At 39.8% G+C, this 22943-nt stretch overlaps 1 protein-coding gene across 1 annotated transcript; it reads left to right on the forward strand.

Moving 5' to 3' along the window:
- Positions 1-1461: 1461 nt before the first annotated feature.
- pdzd7a (PDZ domain containing 7a) lies at positions 1462-21907 on the forward strand (the record flags this gene model as incomplete). The annotated part of the gene is made up of 15 exons (XM_079248792.1): positions 1462-1654; positions 2000-2137; positions 2260-2434; positions 2895-3071; positions 4608-4755; positions 6670-6730; positions 7376-7903; positions 11108-11263; positions 14257-14417; positions 15096-15187; positions 15260-15351; positions 15483-15551; positions 16369-17037; positions 18050-18150; positions 21731-21907. 15 exons carry the CDS (start codon positions 1462-1464, stop codon positions 21905-21907), a joined length of 2937 nt encoding a protein of 978 aa, XP_079104918.1.
- Between the last annotated feature and the right edge of the window lie 1036 nt (positions 21908-22943).

Raw genomic sequence — 22943 nt, forward strand, 5'->3', positions numbered from 1 at the left:
TGCTATGACAGCTTTGGACACCGGAGGGTGATGTTTAGCCATCTTAATGTAGTAAAACAGCAGGCGAAAACTGCCCATACTCAATGTACTTTCGTAATTTCCCTTGCCAAAAATTTAGAAACTTCACAAACACATTGATTAACAGGATTTACTTGAGGACAAACCACATTAGACATGAGTATTTGTTTCTTTAATGTTAGTGCAATTAGAGCAGGATACTTAATCATCACTGCTCAGCTGCAAAGGCTTACAGGAGCTTATACCTCCTAAGACAATAATGGTCACATGAAGAACAAATGAGGTGGCACTAATACTCCGGAGGTGTCCGTGAATGCGTCAGCCAGGCGGACCAGTGAGAGCCTGTCCGAGCTCGCGCAGCACAACAGGGACGCAGCAGGTAATGCTGTCATGCTTTATTCCCTTTATTTTCAGCACAGTGTCATGGCGTTACTGTTCGCTCACTGCAGCGTTTTATGGCTCAGCGAGAATAACTTCAGACTGATGTTGAAGTTTAACGCCACGGCAGTGAGGTTGGTATTTACATCAACGTCACTTTTTTTGTGTTGTTGTTTAATTTGTAGTCCAAAAGTTTAGAGAGTCAGTAAGACCAGAAGATAAATGTCATGGGGATCAGGCCTCGTGTTTATCTGCGCGACCCCCGAGTCGCTGTCCATGGTGCTGAATTACCGGAACGCTTTAGTTACGTGAACATGACTCTATTCTCACCTGAACACCGCGAAACTGAACTTTGTTGCATTTTCTTATAGATACAGTTCCAATTTGTTTGTTATTAGGTTGTGAAAATAAGAAGGTTTCAAGAATTTCATCTTCATCCGAGTCTCATTTCTCATTGCATCTGTTTTTTTTTCCCACAATAGATATGCCTTTAATTAAACATGACTACAGAGGAATCAGCATACACCACAGACCTCTCCGCAGACAGCTTCAGCATCTCAGATGAAGCACTGTCAAACAGGTACCGATGGCTCCAATGAAATATTTACAGGCAATACTGTGGATTATATCAACTTCTTTTGCCGACAAATATTAGGATTCCACCCTGGAGTGTACCATTAAGCCATGGAGGACTACTTTTTACTACCTTTTTTCAATGAGTTTGACATGAGTTTAGACTGAAACCTAGTTCGTGTAAACTAAGAAGTATGGTTTTGCTTGTTTTGTTTCTGTCTAAAATGTATTGACAGTGGTTTCAGTAGTGATTTTAAGCCTGTATCTTTATAAGATGCCTGCTACACAGGGGACTAGCACCAGGATTCTGTAATCCTATTTGGACCAGAAGTACAACAATCCTTCCCCAAAAAAATCCCTCTCACTTCTCTACCAAAGCTGTGCCTTTTCACCTTCCCCCAAAATTGCAGGCTGCATCTCTTCCATCCTGACAGACGGTCCCAGATATCCTCCTGCCTGGATGACTGAGGAAAGGTCTTCCAGGTATATACCATGGCTGACTCCTTCCACTCTCCTGCCTGGAGAGAGATGACAAATGGAGGGGGGCACCCCCAGTTTAACAGCAGTGTTCAGAATGGGGGTTCCCACAATACAATGCGCTACATGCAGAAGAAACGGCAGCGCCACAGACGCAGGTCGTCCTCACCTATGGGCAGAGTCATTCTTATCAACGCACCTGTGGATGGTGAGGTTTCAACACGACAGCACCTTTTTTGTTACCATAGTAACACACTTGAGTTTCATCAACCACTCTGGCCCATTCAGGACAGTCAGTCAGTCTGAAATCAGCTCAAGTGAATCTTAATATTTGTTAGTTTTCTCAATGTTTTCAAATAAACAACTAATTTTTAGCAATGCAAACTTGTTCATTTTTTAAGTGTCCTGTTCCCTTAGACTTTAGATGTTTTGGAGCCATACTATCCTGCCTCAAACCATAGTGTCCTGTAACTGCCACTATCCATGTCACAGCTGGTTCACGCCTGAATGGCAGGTACTTGTCTGTTTGTTTTGTGGTTTTGTGTGTTTACAGGGGGGGATGACAGTGAAGACATTCACACAGTGACAGTGGATAAGAGCCCAGATGGACGTTTGGGTTTCAGTGTCCGTGGGGGCTCCGAACATGGACTCGGCATATTCGTCAGCAAGGTGGAGGACGACAGCTCTGCAAGTAGGGAGGGAGTGTGTGTTTTGTTTGTTGTCTTTGGTGTGTTTACATCAAGGCATGTGTTGCTTTGTTTACATGTGACATTTGCTCTTGTTTATCATGCTGAGTCCCACCTGTGTCTGCAGCGCAGGCTGGGCTGACAGTGGGCGATAAGCTGGTGGAGGTAAATGGGGTCAGCCTGGAGAGCATCACCATGAGTAGTGCTGTGAAGGTCCTGACGGGCAACAACAGGCTGAGGATGGTGGTGAGACGTGTGGGCAAGATTCCCGGCATCCGCTACTCAAAGGAGAAGACCACATGGTGAGACCAGTTACCTCCTTTGGGCTCCAATAGGAATTCATTTAAAAATGTAATAATTTTTAATTTAAAATTCTGTTCTGCAATTAAATGTTTACCCTTCAGAGTAAAATTAACAGCTTTACCAAACTTGAGCAAAAAGTATATAGTGATACTGTACAGTTAACCATGTTGTCCTGTAAATTAGACTTAAACCTTCTTACTGCATGCATTGACCTTTGTGTGGCTCCTGTTTTGCAAGGCATGTTACTAGACAGCTGCTCACACTGGTTATCTTTCTTTTGGGATATACTGTATCTTGGTTTCATGTCGCAGCAGTGGATGGATTACTGCTGTGACCTTTATGGCTATTTGATTAACTGATACTGACAGGCCTAAGTTCAGTGGATAAAGGGAAAGCAGTATATGGTAAGGATGTTGTATGTGTGTAAATATGTATGTCCAATTTTGCATATATGATAAGGGTGGATCTGATTCATCGGCGGATGGTGGTGGAGGAGGTTGGCCGTACGCCATCAGAGGCCGGATCAGACAGTGCTCTCCGCAGAATCGTGCATCTCTTCACCACATCAGATGACTACTGTTTGGGCTTCAACATCAGAGGAGGCAAAGAGTTTGGACTGGGCATTTTTGTTTCCAAGTATGAACATGGAAATTAGAACAAAAACATGTTTAAATGATGCAATTTTTTCTGTAAAACATCAACTTGATCTACATAAAACAAGACTTGATCATTAAGGCAGCGGAAGCGGAGTAGTTTCTGTATGCAGGTTCAGAAAAATTCTGCAGAACCACCCCTGTGCTAGAAAAATATATAAATGGCACAATAACCAAATATCAGATCTGATCTGATTTGTTTTGTACATGAGATCAGGGACCTGTACTAAGAAGCAGGATTAGTGAGGGTAACCTTAGGTGCAGCTCTGGGTCTGTCATGAAGATGGTTGACTTCTCTTTCTTGTATCACCATAGCAACTTATATTGGAAACCTAAGCTGCTCTGAAGTAGGTTAGGTTTCAAGATAAGAAATCAACACATGTAAAAGAACTGTTTTTCTTTGATAAATTCTCTTACAATATGAAAGAAAAGCGATGTTGCTGCAGGGGGAGTTCTCTGTCTGACTCTTTAAAGACTGACTACACTGTTAGACTTTCCAGCAGAAGCATCTTCATAAAACATATTCCAGCAGAACGGTGAGCGCAAAACACAGGCTGATAAGTTTAAAGCTTTAATTCATCTTAACTTGTAAAGTTTTTGGAGCAAACATTATTTTTATGTATTAAAATTACAAAACAAAAGAAGATTTCCTTCTCATTCTGTTATATAGTGTATTAGTACGCAGAATATTGAACTTGCCAAAAACCTTCACTATATGGTCATATGCATATTAATTTGAAAAATATTTCAAAATGAATTAAAATAAACTGCAACTAAAGCATTTATGTTACACATTTTAGATCTTAGATGGTAGAAAATGGACTCAGGCATTTACAACAAACTCACTGTTAATGTCAATTCCTCCTCTGCTCTTTGTTTGATACAAATAATGTTTACAAAGCAAACGTTTCACACAGCTGAAAGAAACTTAAAGTTCATTACCTGCCACCTACAAGCATGGCCTTGCTAGCATCATTGGGCATGCTCATAAAAGAGAGAATTTGATCTCAAGCATCTGCCTGGTAAAATAAAGGTTTAAAAAATAAAATTAAGACCACATGTACCCACTGCACATTCATTCAGTAAAATACACTCTTTTATTTATAAATAATTTAATCTACTAATGCATTAGGTCTAGATCTATTAATGCACTAGGGATATAATTCAAATTTTGAATTTATCCATCACATAACTAACTCATTGTTAGGCGTAGTTAAGTCAAAACATCTGGATAAGCCCTGTGTACATTTAACATGCTTCCTAGTACACGTCTCAGATACAAGCTTTGATAACTTAGCGTGGTTAAATATACTGCTTGTTTTATGGTCTGAATAATATTTCTGTGCACACAGTACATACAGAGAGACAAAAACAGCTCAGAAGATATTCTCAATAATTCATATACAAATGAGTTCAGAAGAGTCAAAAGAATAGCAGTCTTTTACATCCTTAGTGCCCTGACTCTTGTGGTGTGTTTTACAGGTATGGATTTGTATATTTCTATTTGACTTCTACTCAGGTTGGACCCAGGTGGGCTTGCAGAACAACATGGCATCAAAATGGGTGATCAAATCCTTGCAGCCAATGGGGTGAGCTTTGATGACATCACCCATAGCAACGCAGTCGAAGTCCTAAGGAGCCACACCCATATCATGTTGACCATCAGGGTGAGAGGCAATCTTACATTAGAGTGGCACTAATCAATAGTTTTTTTTTTTATAACCATAAGGGATTGAATTTAAGTGACAGTGTGTGTCAGTAAATTTGTTTCCTTTGTTTTTTTTGTTGTTTTTTTTTTACAAAGAAAACCAAAAAGAATTTCAGGATTAGCTTAATTTTTGCTATTTCCATCACACAATGTGTAAATGTGTTGAAAAAAGTGGATTTGTTATCCTTTCCATCGATACAAATAGTTTATTGCAGTCAATCTGAAAGGGACATTGACAAGTAAGTTTGTAAGATTCCACTAAGGTTTCCAAGTTTTTAAAACTTGTGTTGTTAATGTGTTGGAAAAGAGCTCATAGTAGAAAATTTAAATGCTTAAATACCAAATTTTGTCAAGGAATACATTTTAGGCAAAGACTGATAAAAAAAAAAAAAAGAACAGAGAGAGAACAAATGAAGGCATGTATTCATGGAGTTGGTAGAAATTCTTCCACATGAATGCTGAAGTTACTCTGCTGTAATAAATATTATAATATGTTATAATATATCATATATAATATATATATTATATTATGTATAATTATATAATATAATAATGAAATATTCACACCCTCTCCACAACACAGTGAAGAAACAACAAAGTGTGTTCAGTGAGAGACTTCTTCAGGTCTGATGTAAGACTGAAAGATACAGATCATTCCTGCCAGCAGCCATCAGCCTCCGGAACAAGACCTCCTCAAGTTAATTATATACTACAATATTGAATTTCCCTTTGGGGATTAATAAAGTATTTTTCATCTCATTTCATCAATGAAAAATAAATACATAACAGGGTATAACATAATGATATGTGTTGAGTTTGCAACTAGTTTCTTTCAAAGGTCCAGTGACAAGAAGTTCAAGTCTGATTCCAGAAATGTGTTTCCAAACTGCAGCATGCATCTTGTGCTACAGCATGAATTGTTCCTTTAGGTTTAAATGTGGCAGTGGATTGGTGTTTTAAGTGCAGACAGTTATAAATGTATTATTAGCATGTTAAACAACACTGACTCTTCTCAATGAGCCTGCAGAGCAGACAGCTGGCTTTTAGCCCTTGAAATCCTTATAGGAGTCTGTGTGAGCATGCCTGTGTGCAAGACCACGTCACTTAACCTTTATTGTTCCTACATAAAAAGGAACCATGTGTGTATGAATGGGTAAATGTGTGCCATGCACTGTGCTTGAGTATGCGTATGTGTGCTCTTAGCTCATTTTACTCCTCTGATCTCAGGTTCCATGTGTGAAAAACAGCCAGGGAATGGCGTTCATTATTCAAAGGCTATCTGGGATCAGGTTATAATCAACAGAGAGCCTAATTTTATGGCGTCCTGCATTAGACGTGTTTATGGATCAGAGACACATACAGTTTAACAAGGATTAACCTTGTGTATTTAAGCTCTTTCACACTTAGAGATATAAGGCTTATAAGGAGATAAACTTTGAGTGTTATTTTACTTTGACCTTAAGCTGTGCATTGTTGAAACAATTCCTTGAAATAGACTTGAGAGGCTGTTGTACACTAATCTTGATGAAACAAAGCTTGTTCATTGCCCTAGGCAATGTTTATCAAGCCTTAGTTTTTACCCAGACCCCCCTTAGTATCAACTCAAGTACATGTACAGTTATTTAATACATGCACCTCATCTATAAAATTGTCAACTGCAACTGTGAGGATTAATATGAACAATTTGAGAAAGTAATTGCAATGACAGGCATATTAAACAAAATATGAACTAACACAGAATCAGAAATAGTAGAAAGGAAAATGAATAATTACACATTCTATGTTATAAATGTGGTTTTCTAACATGATCATGATGATTCTTTTTTGAAATTCCTGCTGCAGATATATTCATTTTTAGTTTGCTTTCCCACAGGAGGCTGGGAGATATCCTGCATACAAGGAGATGGTGGCAGAGTACGGCTGGCTTGATAAATGTATGTTGACCTTCCAAACCTATTGATCTGATTTTAAATAGCACAGGCAATGTTTCAGAGTTTGTTCTAAAAAAATAACTAAAAATATGTAAAAAAAAAAAAAAAAAAAAAAAAAAAAAAAGCACTGAAATAAGTATTATAAAAGAACTGACAAGATGATTAACAACTATTCTATTTATCTTTAATATCCATGCTACATGTTTTACAGTCATTTGTATCCTGCTACTGCTGAAAACTACAGAAAACTACTAAACTCTGCTGTACAGTTTCTTTACAAGACTTTTGTTTGTTTAAGTTTGATATGAGTCAGCTCAGCCAGCAATTGTTTAAGCATGATCTGACATCTGGGTCAAAACGCAGAGTTACTTATGTGTTTCATTAGGGAAGAAAAAGGAATATGAGAGCTCCTGGTTCACGTTCAGCCTCTCAGAAGCTTACAGGATTATCAGGATATGAAGGAAAGAAAGGTTTTGATTCAAACAAAGCAAACTGTAAGAAAAAAATAATGAATCTTGTGCATGTGAGTGTGTTTTGTGTTTATTCAGGCATTTTGCAAAGTACTGTTTTAACGTACTGCACTGGCACATTAATATCATGAACACACACTAATCCAAGGAACACAATTTTGGATTTTTCTCTCCCCAGTAGCCAATGGCGGCCCAACAACATCATCTCACAGTTCAGACTCCAACTCTTCTTTGTCCTCACTGTCCTCCAGCACCCCTCTCAGCTCACTCAGTGGTCTCTCCCAGGTTCTTTTTCCTCCTGTATTTGGGTCTGAGATGGTAGACGTAGCCATCTCTACAGAGGACCGCTCCCGGTGTCCAAGCAGCACCGAGCGAACTGCTGAAACTGCCATCCAGACTGAACCCCAAGTTCCAACCCACCTGGACCACCCATCGCCAAGTGGGTCACACTTTGAAAGGATGGACACAACAGAAACCAGCCGGACTGTGGGTGCAACGGTGCTGCTGAAGGACACAGTCATACGTGGGAAAGGAGAGGGACCAAGGGACATGGGAGCAGCCAGAGAAGGAGGACAGAGTCGGGTAAGGACGCTGTCAGCTGGGGACAGGGAAGCTGAGAAACACTCACCGAAGACAGAAGCGCTGATGGCCCTGAGCAAACCCCGGAAGCCAATAAGACGTTCCCAAAGTCACATCACTATGTCAGGTGAGATCTGGTGGCACTAGGTCCTCACAGTAATACGTAAGGCATTATCTATAAGAAGAAAAAAGAAATTAGGTTCCAGCTCTTTTTCATCCATCCTGTCCAGTCTTTACTACATTACACCATCCTGTTAGGAGGCACAACCATGAGGGAGGGAGAGACCATACAATTGCTTCATTTAAATTTTATTGTTCTAAAGTTCAGCATGTTCTGTTTAAGTTCCCACAAACAAACAATCTTCATTCAGATATTATGTGTTCATTGTCCTAATCTTTATGGTTTTTGTGGCTAAAAACAACAACAATAACAACAACAAAAAAAACCAGTCCAGGGCCAATCTGTGCTGTCCACCACTCCCTCCTTTGCCAAGTTAAATTATTTTTTTCCCCTCACTGAATAATTTTAGTGAGAAGAGGTTACAGTGAACTTATTGTATCACACTGGAACAACAGTCTTCTTGCATAGTTGCAGTTATTACATTATAAATAAAGAGCTCAGTATTTTCTTTCAAAGTTATTTAAAATATGCTTTAATAATAAAAGTGGTGGACTGACTGCTATTAATGACACAAGGGCCACATGACTGTTGGCTGCATAGTCATCACTGGCCTCACACATGCTGTCAGGCCATTTTTCTAACTAGCCTTCCTACACTCACTGCACAGTTAATAGTGTGCTGATAATTAGGGAATTAGCTGATTTTAGTGACAGTACCTCAAATTTTTGAGTGATTAGATCCATTTACAAAATGTCCAGAGGTCCTTCAAACTCTTCAACCATCTTTTTTTTTTTTTTTTTGCTCTAGGAAATAAACAGAAGCATTCACACTACTCATAGCTGTTTAAACTCAAAGCAGAATTTGTCCAGGAGAACATGAGCTAGTTGATGCAGACTCAAATTAATGATTGTCCTTTTACTTTCTTTCACTTGTTGTACCTTCGTGAGAAATTTCTAAGAACAAACATATGGAAACTTATTCATTCAAGCATTGCAGGGGCAGTTGAGTTATTAGCCTTTCCCTTTCAATTTATCCAGCTTGCTCACACCACCAGGACCTGTGGGTGTCTAGGGCAAAGCTGAGGTCTGATTGGGTATTTGTAATGAATGCAGGAGCACTTTACTGTAGTGCTCTCTATAATTGAGGGCGTGTTCAGGTTGGTGTAGTTGCAATTTATCAGTACGACTGTGTTACTTTCTATAGTGGCAGATTTACTGCATCTAACAGAGGAGCTGACTGGAAGAGAAATGAACGGTTTGTGCTCATAGCTGAGAGTGTGTATCACCCTGCATTATTGGCCAACAGTTTAAACATGGAGCTACACAAAGGCTCATAAATTATGTTTTCTGCACCACACATATATATGCATAATATCTTAGTTTTGCAATGGGTTAGTGATTTTGATATTACCAGGATGTAACTGCTGTGAAGACAGAACATCACTCGCGACTGCCTTGTTTGAAATTTTAGCAGAGAAATGTTTGTACTGCAGCCCATACATCATGTTAATACAGTGGGGCTCCAAAGTGTGGGCACCCCTGGTAAAAATTTATTTTATTGTGCAAATAAGGAGCTTTAAAAAAAATGGAAAATCTCAAAAAAGGCATCAAAGTACAGTTTAGACATTCTTATAACATGTCAAAAAAAAGTTACATCTTATTTCCATCATTTAAACCTTCAAAATAACAGAAAACAAAATATGGTGTCTGTAAAAGTTTGGGCACCCTGCAGAGTTAGTACCTTGTACGCCCCCAATTTGACAACTGAAACCTGACAGTGTCCTGGATTGTTTACAGTTAGTGTCTGGAAAGATCAGGTGATGTCAATCTCAAAGGTTTTAAATGCCCAGACTCATCTGACTTTGCTTCAACAATCGGCACCATGGGTTCCTCTAAGCAGCTGTCAAGAACACTAAAACTGAAAATAGTTGATGCTCACAAAGCAGGAGAAGGATGTAAGAAAATAGCAAAGTGTTTTCAGATGCTAATATCCTCTGTTCCGAATGTAATCAAGAAATGGCAGTCATTGGGAACAGTAGAAGTTAAAGCAAAATCTGGAAGACCAAGAAAAATATCAGACAGAACAGCTCGCAAAGTTGTAAGAAAAACAAGTCAAAACTCAAGTTTGACTGCACAATCCCTCCAGGAAGATCTGGCTAATACTTGAGTTATGGTACACTATTCCACTATAAAGAAGTACTTGTACAAATATGGCCTTCATGGAAGAGTCATCAGAAGGAAACTTCTTTTACGTCCTTACCACAAAAATCTGCTTTTGAAGTTTGCAAAGGAACATATAGACAAGCCTGATGCATTTTGGAAACAAGTTCTGTGGATTGATGAGGTTAAGATTGAACTTTTTGGCCGGAATGAGCACAGGTACGTTTGGAGAAGAAAGGGCACACAATTTGATAAGAAGAACCTCTATCCAACTGTTAAGCATGGGGGTGGATCAATCATGCTTTGGGGTTGTATGGCAGCCAGTGGCACAGGGAACATGTCATGAGTAGAAGGAAAAATGGATTCAATGGGATTTGAGCAAATTTTGGATGCTAACCTAATGCCATCTGTGAAAAAGCTGCAGTTAAAGAGAGGATGGCTTCTACAAATGGATAATGATCCTAAAAACACCTCAAAATTCAGGGTGGATTACATCAAGAGGCATGAACTGAAGGTTTTGCCATGGCCTTCACAATCTCCTGACCTCAACATAATTGAAAGTCTATGGATAGACTTTAAAAGAGCAGTGCGTCACAGATGGCCCAGAAATCTCAAAGATCTGGAAGACTTTTGCAAGGAAGAATGGGTGAAGATACCTCAAACAAGATTCGAAAGACTATTGGCTGGCTATAAAAAGTGTTTACAAGCTGTCGTACTTGCCAAACGGGGGATTAGAAGGTACTAACTATGCCCAAACTTTTGCAGAGGCCATTTTTTGTTTTCTGTTATTTTAAAAGTTAAAATGATGGAAATAAGATCAAACTTTTTTTGACATGTTATAAGAATGTCTGATCTGTAATTTGGAGATGTTCCATCTTTTGTTAGATTCTTTTTGGCACATTAAAATAAATTTTTACCAGGGGTGCCCAAACTTTGGAGTCCCACTGTATCTATTAGGCTATTTTTCACGACAGAATAGATCTGTATTCACCTTGCACTTTATATTTTTCTATCTCTAAAGAGACTATGTTGTTTGTTTTACTACCTTTAGAAGACAAACAGAAGAGGAAAAAGCAACAGAGAGAGAAGAGCTCAGTTGAGGGTAAAACCAGTCTTCAGCGGTCTAAAACCTTTGTCAACTTGTTGTTCAAAAAAGACCGTAAGGAGAAGAATCGTTCCAAGTCACCTTCTCATCATGCAGACAAAGGTGAGGATGTTGTCACAGGACATCTTTTTATCAAATCTCTCACACATAGAAAAATAAAGCAAATACATTACAGTGCCAGCTTCTTGGCTTTTTTTTTTTATTCAGCACAGCATACACGATAACTATTCAACCCCACCTTGGAGTCACAGGGGAGGGGGGTTCAACCAGTCTTCTACTTGGGAAGTAGAAGCTGTCTTACATCTGAAACTGTAGGGACTGTGCTGCAGCATCAATGCAGAACTGATCTGTCATGCTGCTAATCACTGATTATGCCCTTGAAATGTTTGGAAACAAAGAAACACAGAAGCATATTATGGACATGTGAACTAGGTTGAAAACTTACACTTAGTCCATTGCATTGTTGTTGTTTTCCATCCTTTTTATGTGTGTCTTCTTTTTTCTTCTCTTTATCCTCCCTCTCCTTGTGATCCTCTTGTCAGGTCCAGCATTAAAATATAACTTTGTTTTAAATCACTTCTCTATACTCTTCTATAGAATGCTCTCAGCCTATTGGATCAATTGTCTTGATTGGGTACAGCTGAAAGGGTGAAGGTCTTTAGAAAACATTTGCTACTGATGGTCTGGTGTTCAGTGTAGACAGGTTATGTGCTTCATCTGAGCAAAAACAGCGTTTTAGTCTTCCTATTTTTAAGAATTTGGGAGCTCAAGTGACTATTATTTGACTGTAGCTTGAAAAGAAAGGGGTCAGAGTGAGAGGCACAGCAAGTTTACAGCACAATTCAAAGACAGGGTGATTCAAAGTGCTTTATAGATACACTGAAACATTAGAAAAGAAGAAAGGGAGAAGGGATAATAAAGAGCTATAGATAAACAGTAGGAAAATCATAATCAAGAGGGGAATTTGAAGCACCAAAGGGATTCAGGATCAGCTATGTTGAGGAGCCTCATGGAGTGTCTGGTCAACCAGTTAATCTATCTGGTGCCCAAGTTCTGCCTGTTTTCCATGGATCAGTTGGAAATCTTGATACCTAGCTGACGAAATTAAATTGGCTAGTGTAATACTAGGCCTCATTAAAGGTTGTCATTGTATGAGGGTTTGCATATCCTATTGTCACTTGTGTGTCTGCTTCATGGGGATCCAGTTAGTTCTGATCATGTGGAACAACTCTGTATGTAATCAATGGTTCTGATGGTTTAGGTTATAGTATTTTTCTACACTTGGTAGACTGGTATAAATTACGTAAGCAGTCTCTTGATTTTGGCTGCTGTTGACCATCCAAACAAAAACCATTTATATTTTGTTTAGCTGCATGGTTTCATCAGTCTGTTTCTGAATATTTTGGTAATATTGTATGTGAATGTAACAACCTTGTAATCAAGATCCATATCTTTTTTGTGGTGGCTGGACCAAAATTGATAAATCCCTGTGGCTCGGGACTAGTGATACCGTAGGGGCCACAGTGTCACTGGTCACCTCTGAAATCTGATAGGAAACCCGTGGTGTCGCCCCAGGTGATTGACAGGTCACTGCAGGATGACAGAAATGTCTTTCTAGGCCTGCATGAATCTATCATTACTACACCGGTTTTTTTCCCATTGTGGTGTCAAATAATATTATGTAAAATGAACCTGAAGTTATGTATTGGTACTAATCTAGTTATATGACCAAATTAGTGTTAAAATAATGTAAGGAAACAATGTCATTTAGTTTTCAGTGAGTGTATTTAGGAAATACTTCAACATGGGTGGATCTTGCAACACGTTTTCTGGGTTATAAAACAATCTTTATTAAATGGCCAGGAAGAAATAAAAGATTAAGTTATATCTGGGTTTGTACAGATGGAATCAAACCCCAGTTGCCAAGTGTCCACTGGACCAACAGGGCTGCTATGAGTAAACAGAACTGGTGAGCACACAGTACTCCAAGAGATCATAACAGGCTTTTGAATGTGGTAAAGATAAAGGGACGACTAACAAGGATTGATGGTTCTTTTGGAATGTGTCTCAGACAAATCCAGGTACAGATCCACTGCAGGCTGAGACATAAAGCAAAGGTCAGAAACAGTCCAGGAACAAACACCAGAGAGTCAGATATAAGAGCGAAAACATTCTCATCTGGATAGCAGGTAATGCCCAACAGGTGGAAGCAGTTGGTCTGAAGAGCGGGGGTGGGTGGCAGAGCTGGAAAGCAGAAGGAGCAAAGTAGAGCATGACAATAACACAGGAACACTTTAAATGATTTTCACATTGGAGCTGAAAATAAACAAAATGTTCAAAGTGTATCCTAGTACCCAAGTTGCTTAATGCTGCCTAAGCCAGAATAATAATCATCATGTAAACAGGAAGCGAGCAATCAAAGGACAGAACTGAGGATGAGACAGACCCCAGCCCCAGTGTCAACAACCCCGACATCTCCAAGCCATCATACAACCATATCAAGCATTGTATACTTCTCCCCAAAAACAACTAGCTTACATTTTTATGAACTTTTTGAGCTTGTTGAAATAATTTCCACTTGGTGATCCATCTTATTAGTGTAAATTATGTCTTTTATTTCTCATGTCTCTCTAAAATTATTGCAGTAAACACATCAGTGTATGAGCGTGTATGTGTTGGAGAGAGGAACATTAATTTTCTTTTCTTACTATATGCTTCCTTCCCCCATGATAAAGTTTTGTCCACCCTCCAGACATGAAAGTCTAGCTCCAGCACTGCTGTTGCTTACTTGCATGGATGAAATCAGTATGTGGGTGGCCCTCTGTGCCTGTGGCTGCTGTTATTGATGTACTTAAGGTACATTAATAACTTAAGGTACTAATAAGCTTGTAGATAATCCAAGTAAAATCTTTAACTCAACAATTTCTGCTTGAATTAAGTTTAAAGTACTTTGTATTTTATATTATTTGGCAGACAATTCTGGACAAAAGTTGCGTTTGGAGTCTCACCCAAGAGCACTGAGGGAAGAAGTAGCTGGTGACAGTCTCTGAACAACCACTCAGCATTTTGAGCCCTGTTGTTGTTTTACTTTTTAGAAAAGGAGCAAAGTCGTCCATTCCAGCTCTTCACCTCCCCAAAGGAGTCTCGTGCCGGAAGCCCGCTGCCCCGACCTGAGACCCTGCAGCATGTGGAGGACATGGCAAAGAAACTGCTTAGCCCGGACGAGGTGGCTGCTGTGATGAGGCACTGTCGGCGTGTGAGTTGTTAATCAGAAATCATCCTCTACCGTGCTCCTATTGTGTGTTGTGTCTCTTACTGAATTAACACGAGTTGCACCCCTTGCAGGCTTAAGCGTGCTGTGTTGTTCCCTATGTTGTGGAGTGTTTTTTAGTGAAAGATGTGTCTGGCAGGTGCTGTGACAAAAGACGGATTTGGTCTGTCATTTAGGATTAGGATTGACTATCATTTACAATTTGATCCTTTAGTCTTTCTCGGCCCGTTCAGCAATTAAATGTCTACAGTTGCTGGACCAGCGCTTTGCCTGACTTCAGCACATATCGAGTCTCCTTGGAGCTTTGTGTGGCTTACCTGTCAGAACGGCAGAGACAGAAAACAGAGTGCAGGAGTGCTTGACAGGTGAAGATTTGAATTAAACACGGAAATCAGAGGATAACCAGCTCCCAGTGATAGAAAGCTACTATTGTACTATAGTTTCTATGACATAGCTTTTGCTCAAGCATACTAGTTTCAATACTTTTGAAAACTGCTCCTACAACAAACATTATATAGGTGATTCTTAAGATAAAAGGTGCAATTACACTTTTTGTCTTATAAACAGTGGTTGTTATAATTCATTTTAAAATCACCGCTTGTCTTGTTGATGCCTCATATTATCATCGTCTGATTTGTGCACCTATTTTTTTTGTCACTGCAGTTTTTGTCTGACTCTGTGATTGAGGATTTGGTGCGTCCCCTTCTGGCAATCTTGGACAGGCCAGAGAAGCTGCTTCTTCTCAGAGAAATAAGGTGAGCTACAAAGTGTGACACACATTAACATTTATACAAAGTGTTGACTGGCTGTGTTTTCATATTGTGCAGGATGCTGATACCTACCACCGAGTTGGGGCGTTTTGACAGCATGGTGATGCCTTTTGAGTTGGAAGCGTACGATATCCTCAAGAGTCGCTCTCGTAAGAGGAGGAATGCATAATGTTGTGTTGCTGTTTTATCTTATAGTCAAGTCTGACAAAAACAAGTAGAATAACACAAAACAGGCATTTTTAGAAATCAGTCATGTTTTTTTTTTCTTTTTTTTTTGCAGTGCGCTCTCCAGCTCTGCGCTCCCCTCGCAGTGGAACCCCTCGACGTCACCTCATCACCCCAGTCCCAGGTCAGTGGGCTGCATCTCCTCCTCTCACACCCTTTCCTCTTTGACCTCTGTTATGTTCTCTTTTCACATCTCATTTGACAGATATTTTAGCTCCCTGGTGGTTACATTTTTTTTTCTCCCTTATGCTTCGTCTCATATTCATAGTACTGAAATACCTGCACACACAGATTGCATCCTGTCCTTGTCATGCTATTCACAAAGGCCAACTCACCTCCTGACCATATCTATACACTCACACACTGGCATGCATAGCTATCTCCGGTTTCATGTGACTGTGCTGAAGCAGAAGCTTGTGTTGTGACTCTGTGGCCTGCAGAAAGACTGGAAATGCTGCGCTTGCAGATGTGACACCTCAACAATACAAAGATACTTTAAGCATTTACCTCATTGAAGAGTCATTGAGGCACAATCAATAGAGATTTACTGACTGCAGTGTTAGTGTATAAGGCCACGAGTTAAGGGTCAGAACATGAACATAATTAAAGTGGATAGATGCAGAGAAAACTGTAATTCAGGTCCTCACCTCTGCCTGCATAATATACCATAATAGCGAACCTAAACTCTTGGAGACAGAATATTTTTAAGGTTAATGTTGATTACATTTTGACGAGAAAGATCTCAGCACCAGTGTTTTTTTTAAATAAAATACATCTATATTATCAATAATCTAGTATCACAGAGCACCAGTTTATGGTTTTGTTTGGAAATATAACATAACAATGACTGTTTATGAGATTTCAGTTGAAGTAGTTTTGTTGTTTTGTCCAGTGATGTTACCACCTGTATGAGTAAAGCTGAATCCACTGTGTTTGTCCAGACTACAGGGGTGGGTTCCACCTCCAGCCAGTCCACGACACACTGCGGGACAGTCAGTTGATTGAAGAGTTTGAGAGACTTCGTTTGGCAAGCCAACAGTCTGGTCATCTGCCACCATCCCGTGCCTTCACCCCCCTCTTGGATGTCCCTGTGGACCACTATGCATCCTCCGCTGTACGCTCCCGCTCTCCAAGCCCCTCCTCGACTCATAGCTTCCTTCTTACAGAATCACCACACAGCACCCAACGTGGGCGTCAGCCTCACCGTTCCCCTAACAGAAGAGAAAACGGGTCACCCCGTTATGACGAAATCTCTTTGTTGCCGGTTTCTGATCGTGGGGATGTGCCTGAGCGGGGGAGGTCACTTGTAAGGAATGGTCGTGGCAGAACGAGGAGAGAGGACAGTCCTGACAGCATAGCTGGGTGGCAGAACAGACACGAGGGCTACACTGAGGTCAGTGTGAGAGTGCCCTCACAGCAGAGGGGGAGAACTCCTTTGGCTGATGTATTTGATCCCCAGAGAGAGAGGAGCCCCTCCTCAAGCAGAGGGACTCGTCAGCAGATAAATGGGCACCTTCAAAATGGTCATGGAGTGAAAAGAAGAGCAACTCTACCACCTGAGGAGTATGAAATCACCACTTTGACAATTTCCAAGGCCAAGCAGTCATTAGGTAAATACACGTTTAAATGGATGTATTGTGTGCTTGTAGCAGAGGTCAGGGCAGTACGGCTGATTTTAAAAGGGTTTTGATGATTGAAATGCTTTATAAGTAACTGAAAAAAATTAAGAGAGCAAAAAACTAGTTTGTGTCCAGGTGTACACAAATAGGTTACTGCAGGGGCTGCTGGGCAAAGGCCCAGTAACATTAAAGACACAAAATGATGCATAGGTTGTAAAAAAAAAAAAAAAACTAGAAAAATAAACAAATCGGCTTGGTGGTTAGCACTGTGGCCTCACAGCAAGAAGGTCGCTGGTTTGATCCTTAGCTGGGGAGAGGTTTGGACAGTGGCCTTTCTGTGTGGAGTTTGCATGTTCTCAGCGTGTATGTGTGGGTTCTCTCCGGGTACTCTGGCTTCCTCCCACCGTCGAAAGACATGCATGTGAGGTTAATTGGTTACTCTAAATTGCCCACAGGAGTGGGTGTGAGCGTGAGTGGTTGTTTGTCTCTGTGTGGCCCTGCGATGGACTGGCGAGCTGTCCAGGATGTATCCTGCTTCCCCGCGACCCTCAGCTTGAGCGGTTAGGATAATGAATGAATGAATGAATTTAACAACTCAGCAGAAAGTAAAGTAGCCATAAGAAATAAAGAATATTTACTACAAAGAGACAAAAGAAAGAGATGCAAAATGACCATCAAATACCATGTATGAAAATGTATAATATACGTCAAATACGAAATCACTACGGACGACAAGGTAAAAAAAAGTAAAACAGAGAAACAACTACAGAAAAATAATGAGTAACCCCAATAACCTAAAAGATAAAATAACTAAAAGGAGAATAATGGGCACAAAGAGGCAAACAACTGATGTGCATACAAGTATAAAGACATAACAAGGACCACATAAAGCCATAAGATGACCATGTTTTAATCTCTTGTAGTCCTAATATTGTACCAACGTCTATAGTATTATCAAGCAATCCCCTCATTTACTGTATCACTTCCACTTTTTTTTTTATAGGTATTAGTATCTCTGGAGGTGTGGAATCTAAAGTTCAGCCTGTGATAAAGATTGAGAAAATCTTCCCCGGAGGAGCTGCATCTACTAATGAGGCTCTGAAGGTGAGCATCCAGTGTGAGTGTTTTACAAATTGCCTTGGTTTCAGATTAACTGAGAAGGCTTGAAAACATATGATACCATCGGAAATACTGGGAGGGAAGCTGCAAGACAAAAAAATTATAACATTAATAAAAATAGATAATAAGACATTTATTCCTGGTGGAAGTGTTTTCTGAGCGTCTTTCACACCTTTGCCTTGTGGTTAGAAGTTTTTGTTGTTTTAAGTATGCATTGAAAGAGAGGCTGAAGGTGTGTAATGAGAAGGTGGAAGAAGATGAGTGGAGAGCCATCTCAGGTAGCACATCACCTCCATTATTAAAAAGCTACACAGATAATGGTCTGCTAATGTATCGGTAATATACTGCCGGCTCAGGTGCTTGACATGATGATCTGGCCCACACCTTTTAAACACGCTACACACAACCTTTCATTACCAGCTAATTCTTAAGCCTGAGTCAAAGATACAGCAGTCAAACCACAAATGGAGTAGTTTTGTGTGTGTGTGTGTGTGTGTGTGTGTGTGTGTGTGTGTGTGTGTGTGTGTGTCTGTGAGTGTTTGTGCCTGCTTTTGTATGCATATGAAGCGGAGTCTCTGAATCAGAACATGGAATAACATCTCTAATCTCAGCATGTGTGTTTGTGGGTCAGTTTGAATGTTTTCTGACTGCAAGCTGCTTACAGTGTCAAACATCGGGGAAAGATTTGATATCTGCTGAGTAATTCTAACTAAGAGAATCTTAAAGTAAGGTCTGACTTCACGTTTGCAGAACTACAACATCACTTGCAGAGACAAATACATGATGTGTATCCAGATTTAGAATGGGAACATATGAAGAAAAAAGACACAATTTACTTTAGTCTCAATAAAATGTCTGCGGCAGGCTTGTGTTAAAAATAAAAAAAAATAAAAAAAACCAGACTGGCAATACAGTAACGCCTCTTTCTTCCACTGATTACAGAGGTGTGGAGTCACAAACTCGACTCGGCTCTGCTCCTGTCCTTCTCAGGGTCTGGCTCTTCTGATAGCTGTAGTATTTAATAACCCTTGGAGCATGTTATTATAGCACGAGAAAGCTGTAAATAGTCAGTAACACACTAATCTAACAAAAAAATACGATACAATTTTTGTTCTTTTGTCCACAGCTCAATCATGGAGAGCTGGGAGCCTATGAATCCCTTCAGCCACACTCTCATCGCACCTCCTGCTAATTAGACTCAGGTTGTTAAAAGCTGAGTACTCGTCTTGTAATTACTCCATCATGTTAGCTCCTTCAATTCAGGACTTCGCAGCCACGCTATTCCTCTGTGTTTGAGCTTTCTGCAGCTAACATTACTTGTATTGAATGATTAGTTTTCACTGACATTTATCTTATGTAAAGGCAGTAACCGTTGCTGTATTGCTTACGAATTCAATGACTAATTTGAAATCAAACTTTCCTCTTTAAACTTACACAAAATCATAGGTTGTCATTTTTTTATATCATCAATACAAAGTAAAAGTTTATCTTTATATTTATTTTTCATTTTAAGTAAATTATATTTGAATTATATTTAAAGCAAAACTGAAGAGCAGCAGATTTTTTTAACATACTGATTCTGAGGTACAGTGAATGCAGCATCTTTTGAGGCTGAATTTAGGTGAAGATACACGGGGACACAGCTCACTTATACTAACGCTGCATTTTGTTTTTCAGCTACCAGTAACTTCAGAAAATCACACAAATGCTTTCAATCATGGAAAAAAGCTATTTTTCTATCATGTATCCCCTCTAATCAAGAGAGGATTAATTGCAGCTTCTGTTTTTAGCCAGCCAACTGACCTGACTAAAAACACAGGGTTAGACTTGAATTAGACACAGATAAATGCACACTTGCTTCCACAGTTGTGTTTTCTGTTGTCTCAACCTGCAAACCTCTCACATAGGCAGGAAAGCTTACCTTTATCAGCAGCATGGCTCGGTGATATCTTGTGCTATTCTGCAATAGAAAGTAAAACCAGAACAATTTGGTGTGAACATGCATTCTGTCTCTTTCGGCCCTCATGATAACTTCTGAGCAATGTTCCTTCGTGTGTGAGTATGAGACATGCCATGTCTTTCACCAGAAACGCAACGCAAATGATTCATGTATCTGCTTAAATAATTCTGCAAGAGGGTTGTCAGATTACGACTAAATATCTACAAAACTGATCGTTATGGTTGTCCCGAACCCTCTGATTGTGAATATGGTCATTTGGAAAAAGTTAATGAGTAAAATGTTTCAATTTTATGCAAATGAAGGAGTACAGTGGAATGCCTTTAATTCTGGGGCACAAACTAAAATATTTTTGAAGGGTATAAGTCAGGGGTGTCCAGGTCCGGTCCTCAAGGTCCACAATCCTGCAGATTTTCCATGTGTCTCTGTTCCAACACAACAAACTCAAATTAATTCATTCATTGAGCAGAACTTCATGGGCTGTTGGATCCATTTGATGTGAGTCATGTGTGTTGGAACAGGGATACATTGAAGACCTGCAGGACAGCGGCCCTCGAGGCTCAAGGCCCGACTTTGGACACCTGTGGTAAAAGTCTTTAGGAAAAGATGAGACCAGACAGAGTATGAAAGAATAGCTTTGTAAACTGCACAACAGATTGTTTATTTGTCAGAAATTTAGCATAACTTACGTTTAGCTGAAATTAAAGTCATTTTTGTAGTGCAGTCAATCCCGAGGCCTGCAAGCATTCAGAGGAGAAACTCGTAAATAAATGGCTGTAAAGAGGATGGGACAGATTAGGTTGCGATCTATTTAATTCAAATGAATTACTTTTTAGAAATGGAAAAGCATTTTTTAATCTCCTCTCTGGTTAAATGGATTCTAAATCTTTTGATACTGGTCGCACGGAAGGCCGTGTGGATAGCAAGGACCAGACCGGCGATTTGTAAGAAAACCTGTTGGGATGAGCACAGGGCATCATAGATCTAACCTTTTATATAAATCACATGGGTTTACGCTGTATCACAAAGGACAAGCTGGTGGAGAATGAGGGAGAAAATAATGTTTGTATCTAACGTCTGGAAAGGAAAAAGAACCTGATTGTTGGAGATACAATAGCCATCGGCCTTGTGTGCCTTTGTGTTATGCGTTGCTAACCTTCACTGAAGTTGAGCACATTAGGCAGGTGCATCCTCAGCAAACACTGATGACATCAGAGGAACTTCCTTTCCTCAGGGCTTGAAAGATTTGCCACTCTCTACTCGCATCCTGCAGGAAATGGCGAGCAAATGCTTTTAAACCGTCCGTGCATGTGCAGTTATATCAGTGTATGTTCATTTTTCCACTGACCTTGTGCTGAAGGGGAAACGTTATATGTGCACTTGTGACATCTTTCAGAGTGAATATATTAAAACAACAGCAGAGTCCTGATTCTTTCTGGCATAAATTATGTTATCACTAAGGGAAACAATCACAGCAGATTTATTACTTTGCTCTGGAAAATCACACAGCTACACACAGAGAGGAAAACATATCATTTAATAATCATAGAATAGCCATCTTTTGTTTGTGTTTTTTAAACTCATCTTTGTATGTTTTTGTATCTTAAGGCCGGGTATGAGCTGCTGTCTGTGGATGGTGAAAGTCTGCATGGAGTGACTCATCTGCATGCTGTGGATGTAATTCGCCGCGCCTTCAGCAACAAGGCCAAAGATCCAATGGTTTTTGTGGTCAAGGTCCCTAAAGTTCCTACCAACGCTACTAGCCACAAAAGACCTGCTGAGTAAACTTTGTGTGCCTCACAGTCTGACTGCTAGTTGGACATAAACAACAAAAGCTGTAACTTCTTATGGAACTAAAAATTAAAACTAACAATTCACTTCAGAAAAATAAAAAAACAGGGCCATTGTTATAAAGATTGTTATGGATCCCTTTTGCTACAGTGAAATGTAAGATGAAGCCTAAATGTTGAGGGTGTATGAGTTTTATAACATTCTAAGCTTTTTTAGCAAACATTTTACCAAATGCATACATTGCACAAGATCTCCACTATCAGTGATTAATGTGTTGTTTTCTAAAGAGTGTTTGATGACAAAATTATGTGATTCATAAGCCTGTCCTTGGTTGAAAGTGTGCCACTGAATGGCAGCGTGTTGCCCTGACCTCTGAGCTCTTATCTGACAGCGGAGCCAGTGGTCTGCACTTCACACTTCTCAGCCTAGCAACCCCACAGGACTGCCAGAGGGAGATTACCCCATCCCGTGTTAGATGATTTAAAGATTTGAACTCAGATTAAGCCCACGTATTATGTCAAAACTGATATTTTGGTTTTAGAGGATGTCTCGGGAGATTATTACAAATTGCTGCTTAATATTTTTGAGCTGCATTTTTTTTCCCCCGTTTTTGGCAGAAGTACTTGTACTCTGAAGCAATCCACAGCGTTAGAGGTTTTAATTACACCATGCAGCAGATTGAGTTTATGCAGACATGAGGAGGAGTTTAAAAAAAAACAACCCAAAAACATGTCAGTGAGAAATGCAGGACATGGAGGCTGGTGGAAGAGTTTAAATCAATGTAGGCTAGAAGAGATAAGGGCAGGGGGATGTAGAGTGCATAGTGCCTTACTTCTGTGGAACAGTGGGGGGGAGGAACACTGATAGTGTTTCTCACAAATGGTTCCAAGGTGAAATGTTTTAATCCCTGCATGCTATTAAAGTTTAAAGATAAAACCATGTGTCTGTGTTTCTGAGTTATTAAAAAGCAGAGTTGTGCGTTAAAGTTTAGGAGCACTTTGGAATTTTGATCATTTTTACATAAAAATGC

This window comes from Telmatherina bonti, assembly GCF_933228915.1.
Source record: "Telmatherina bonti genome assembly, chromosome: 11".
NCBI lineage: Eukaryota > Metazoa > Chordata > Actinopteri > Atheriniformes > Telmatherinidae > Telmatherina > Telmatherina bonti.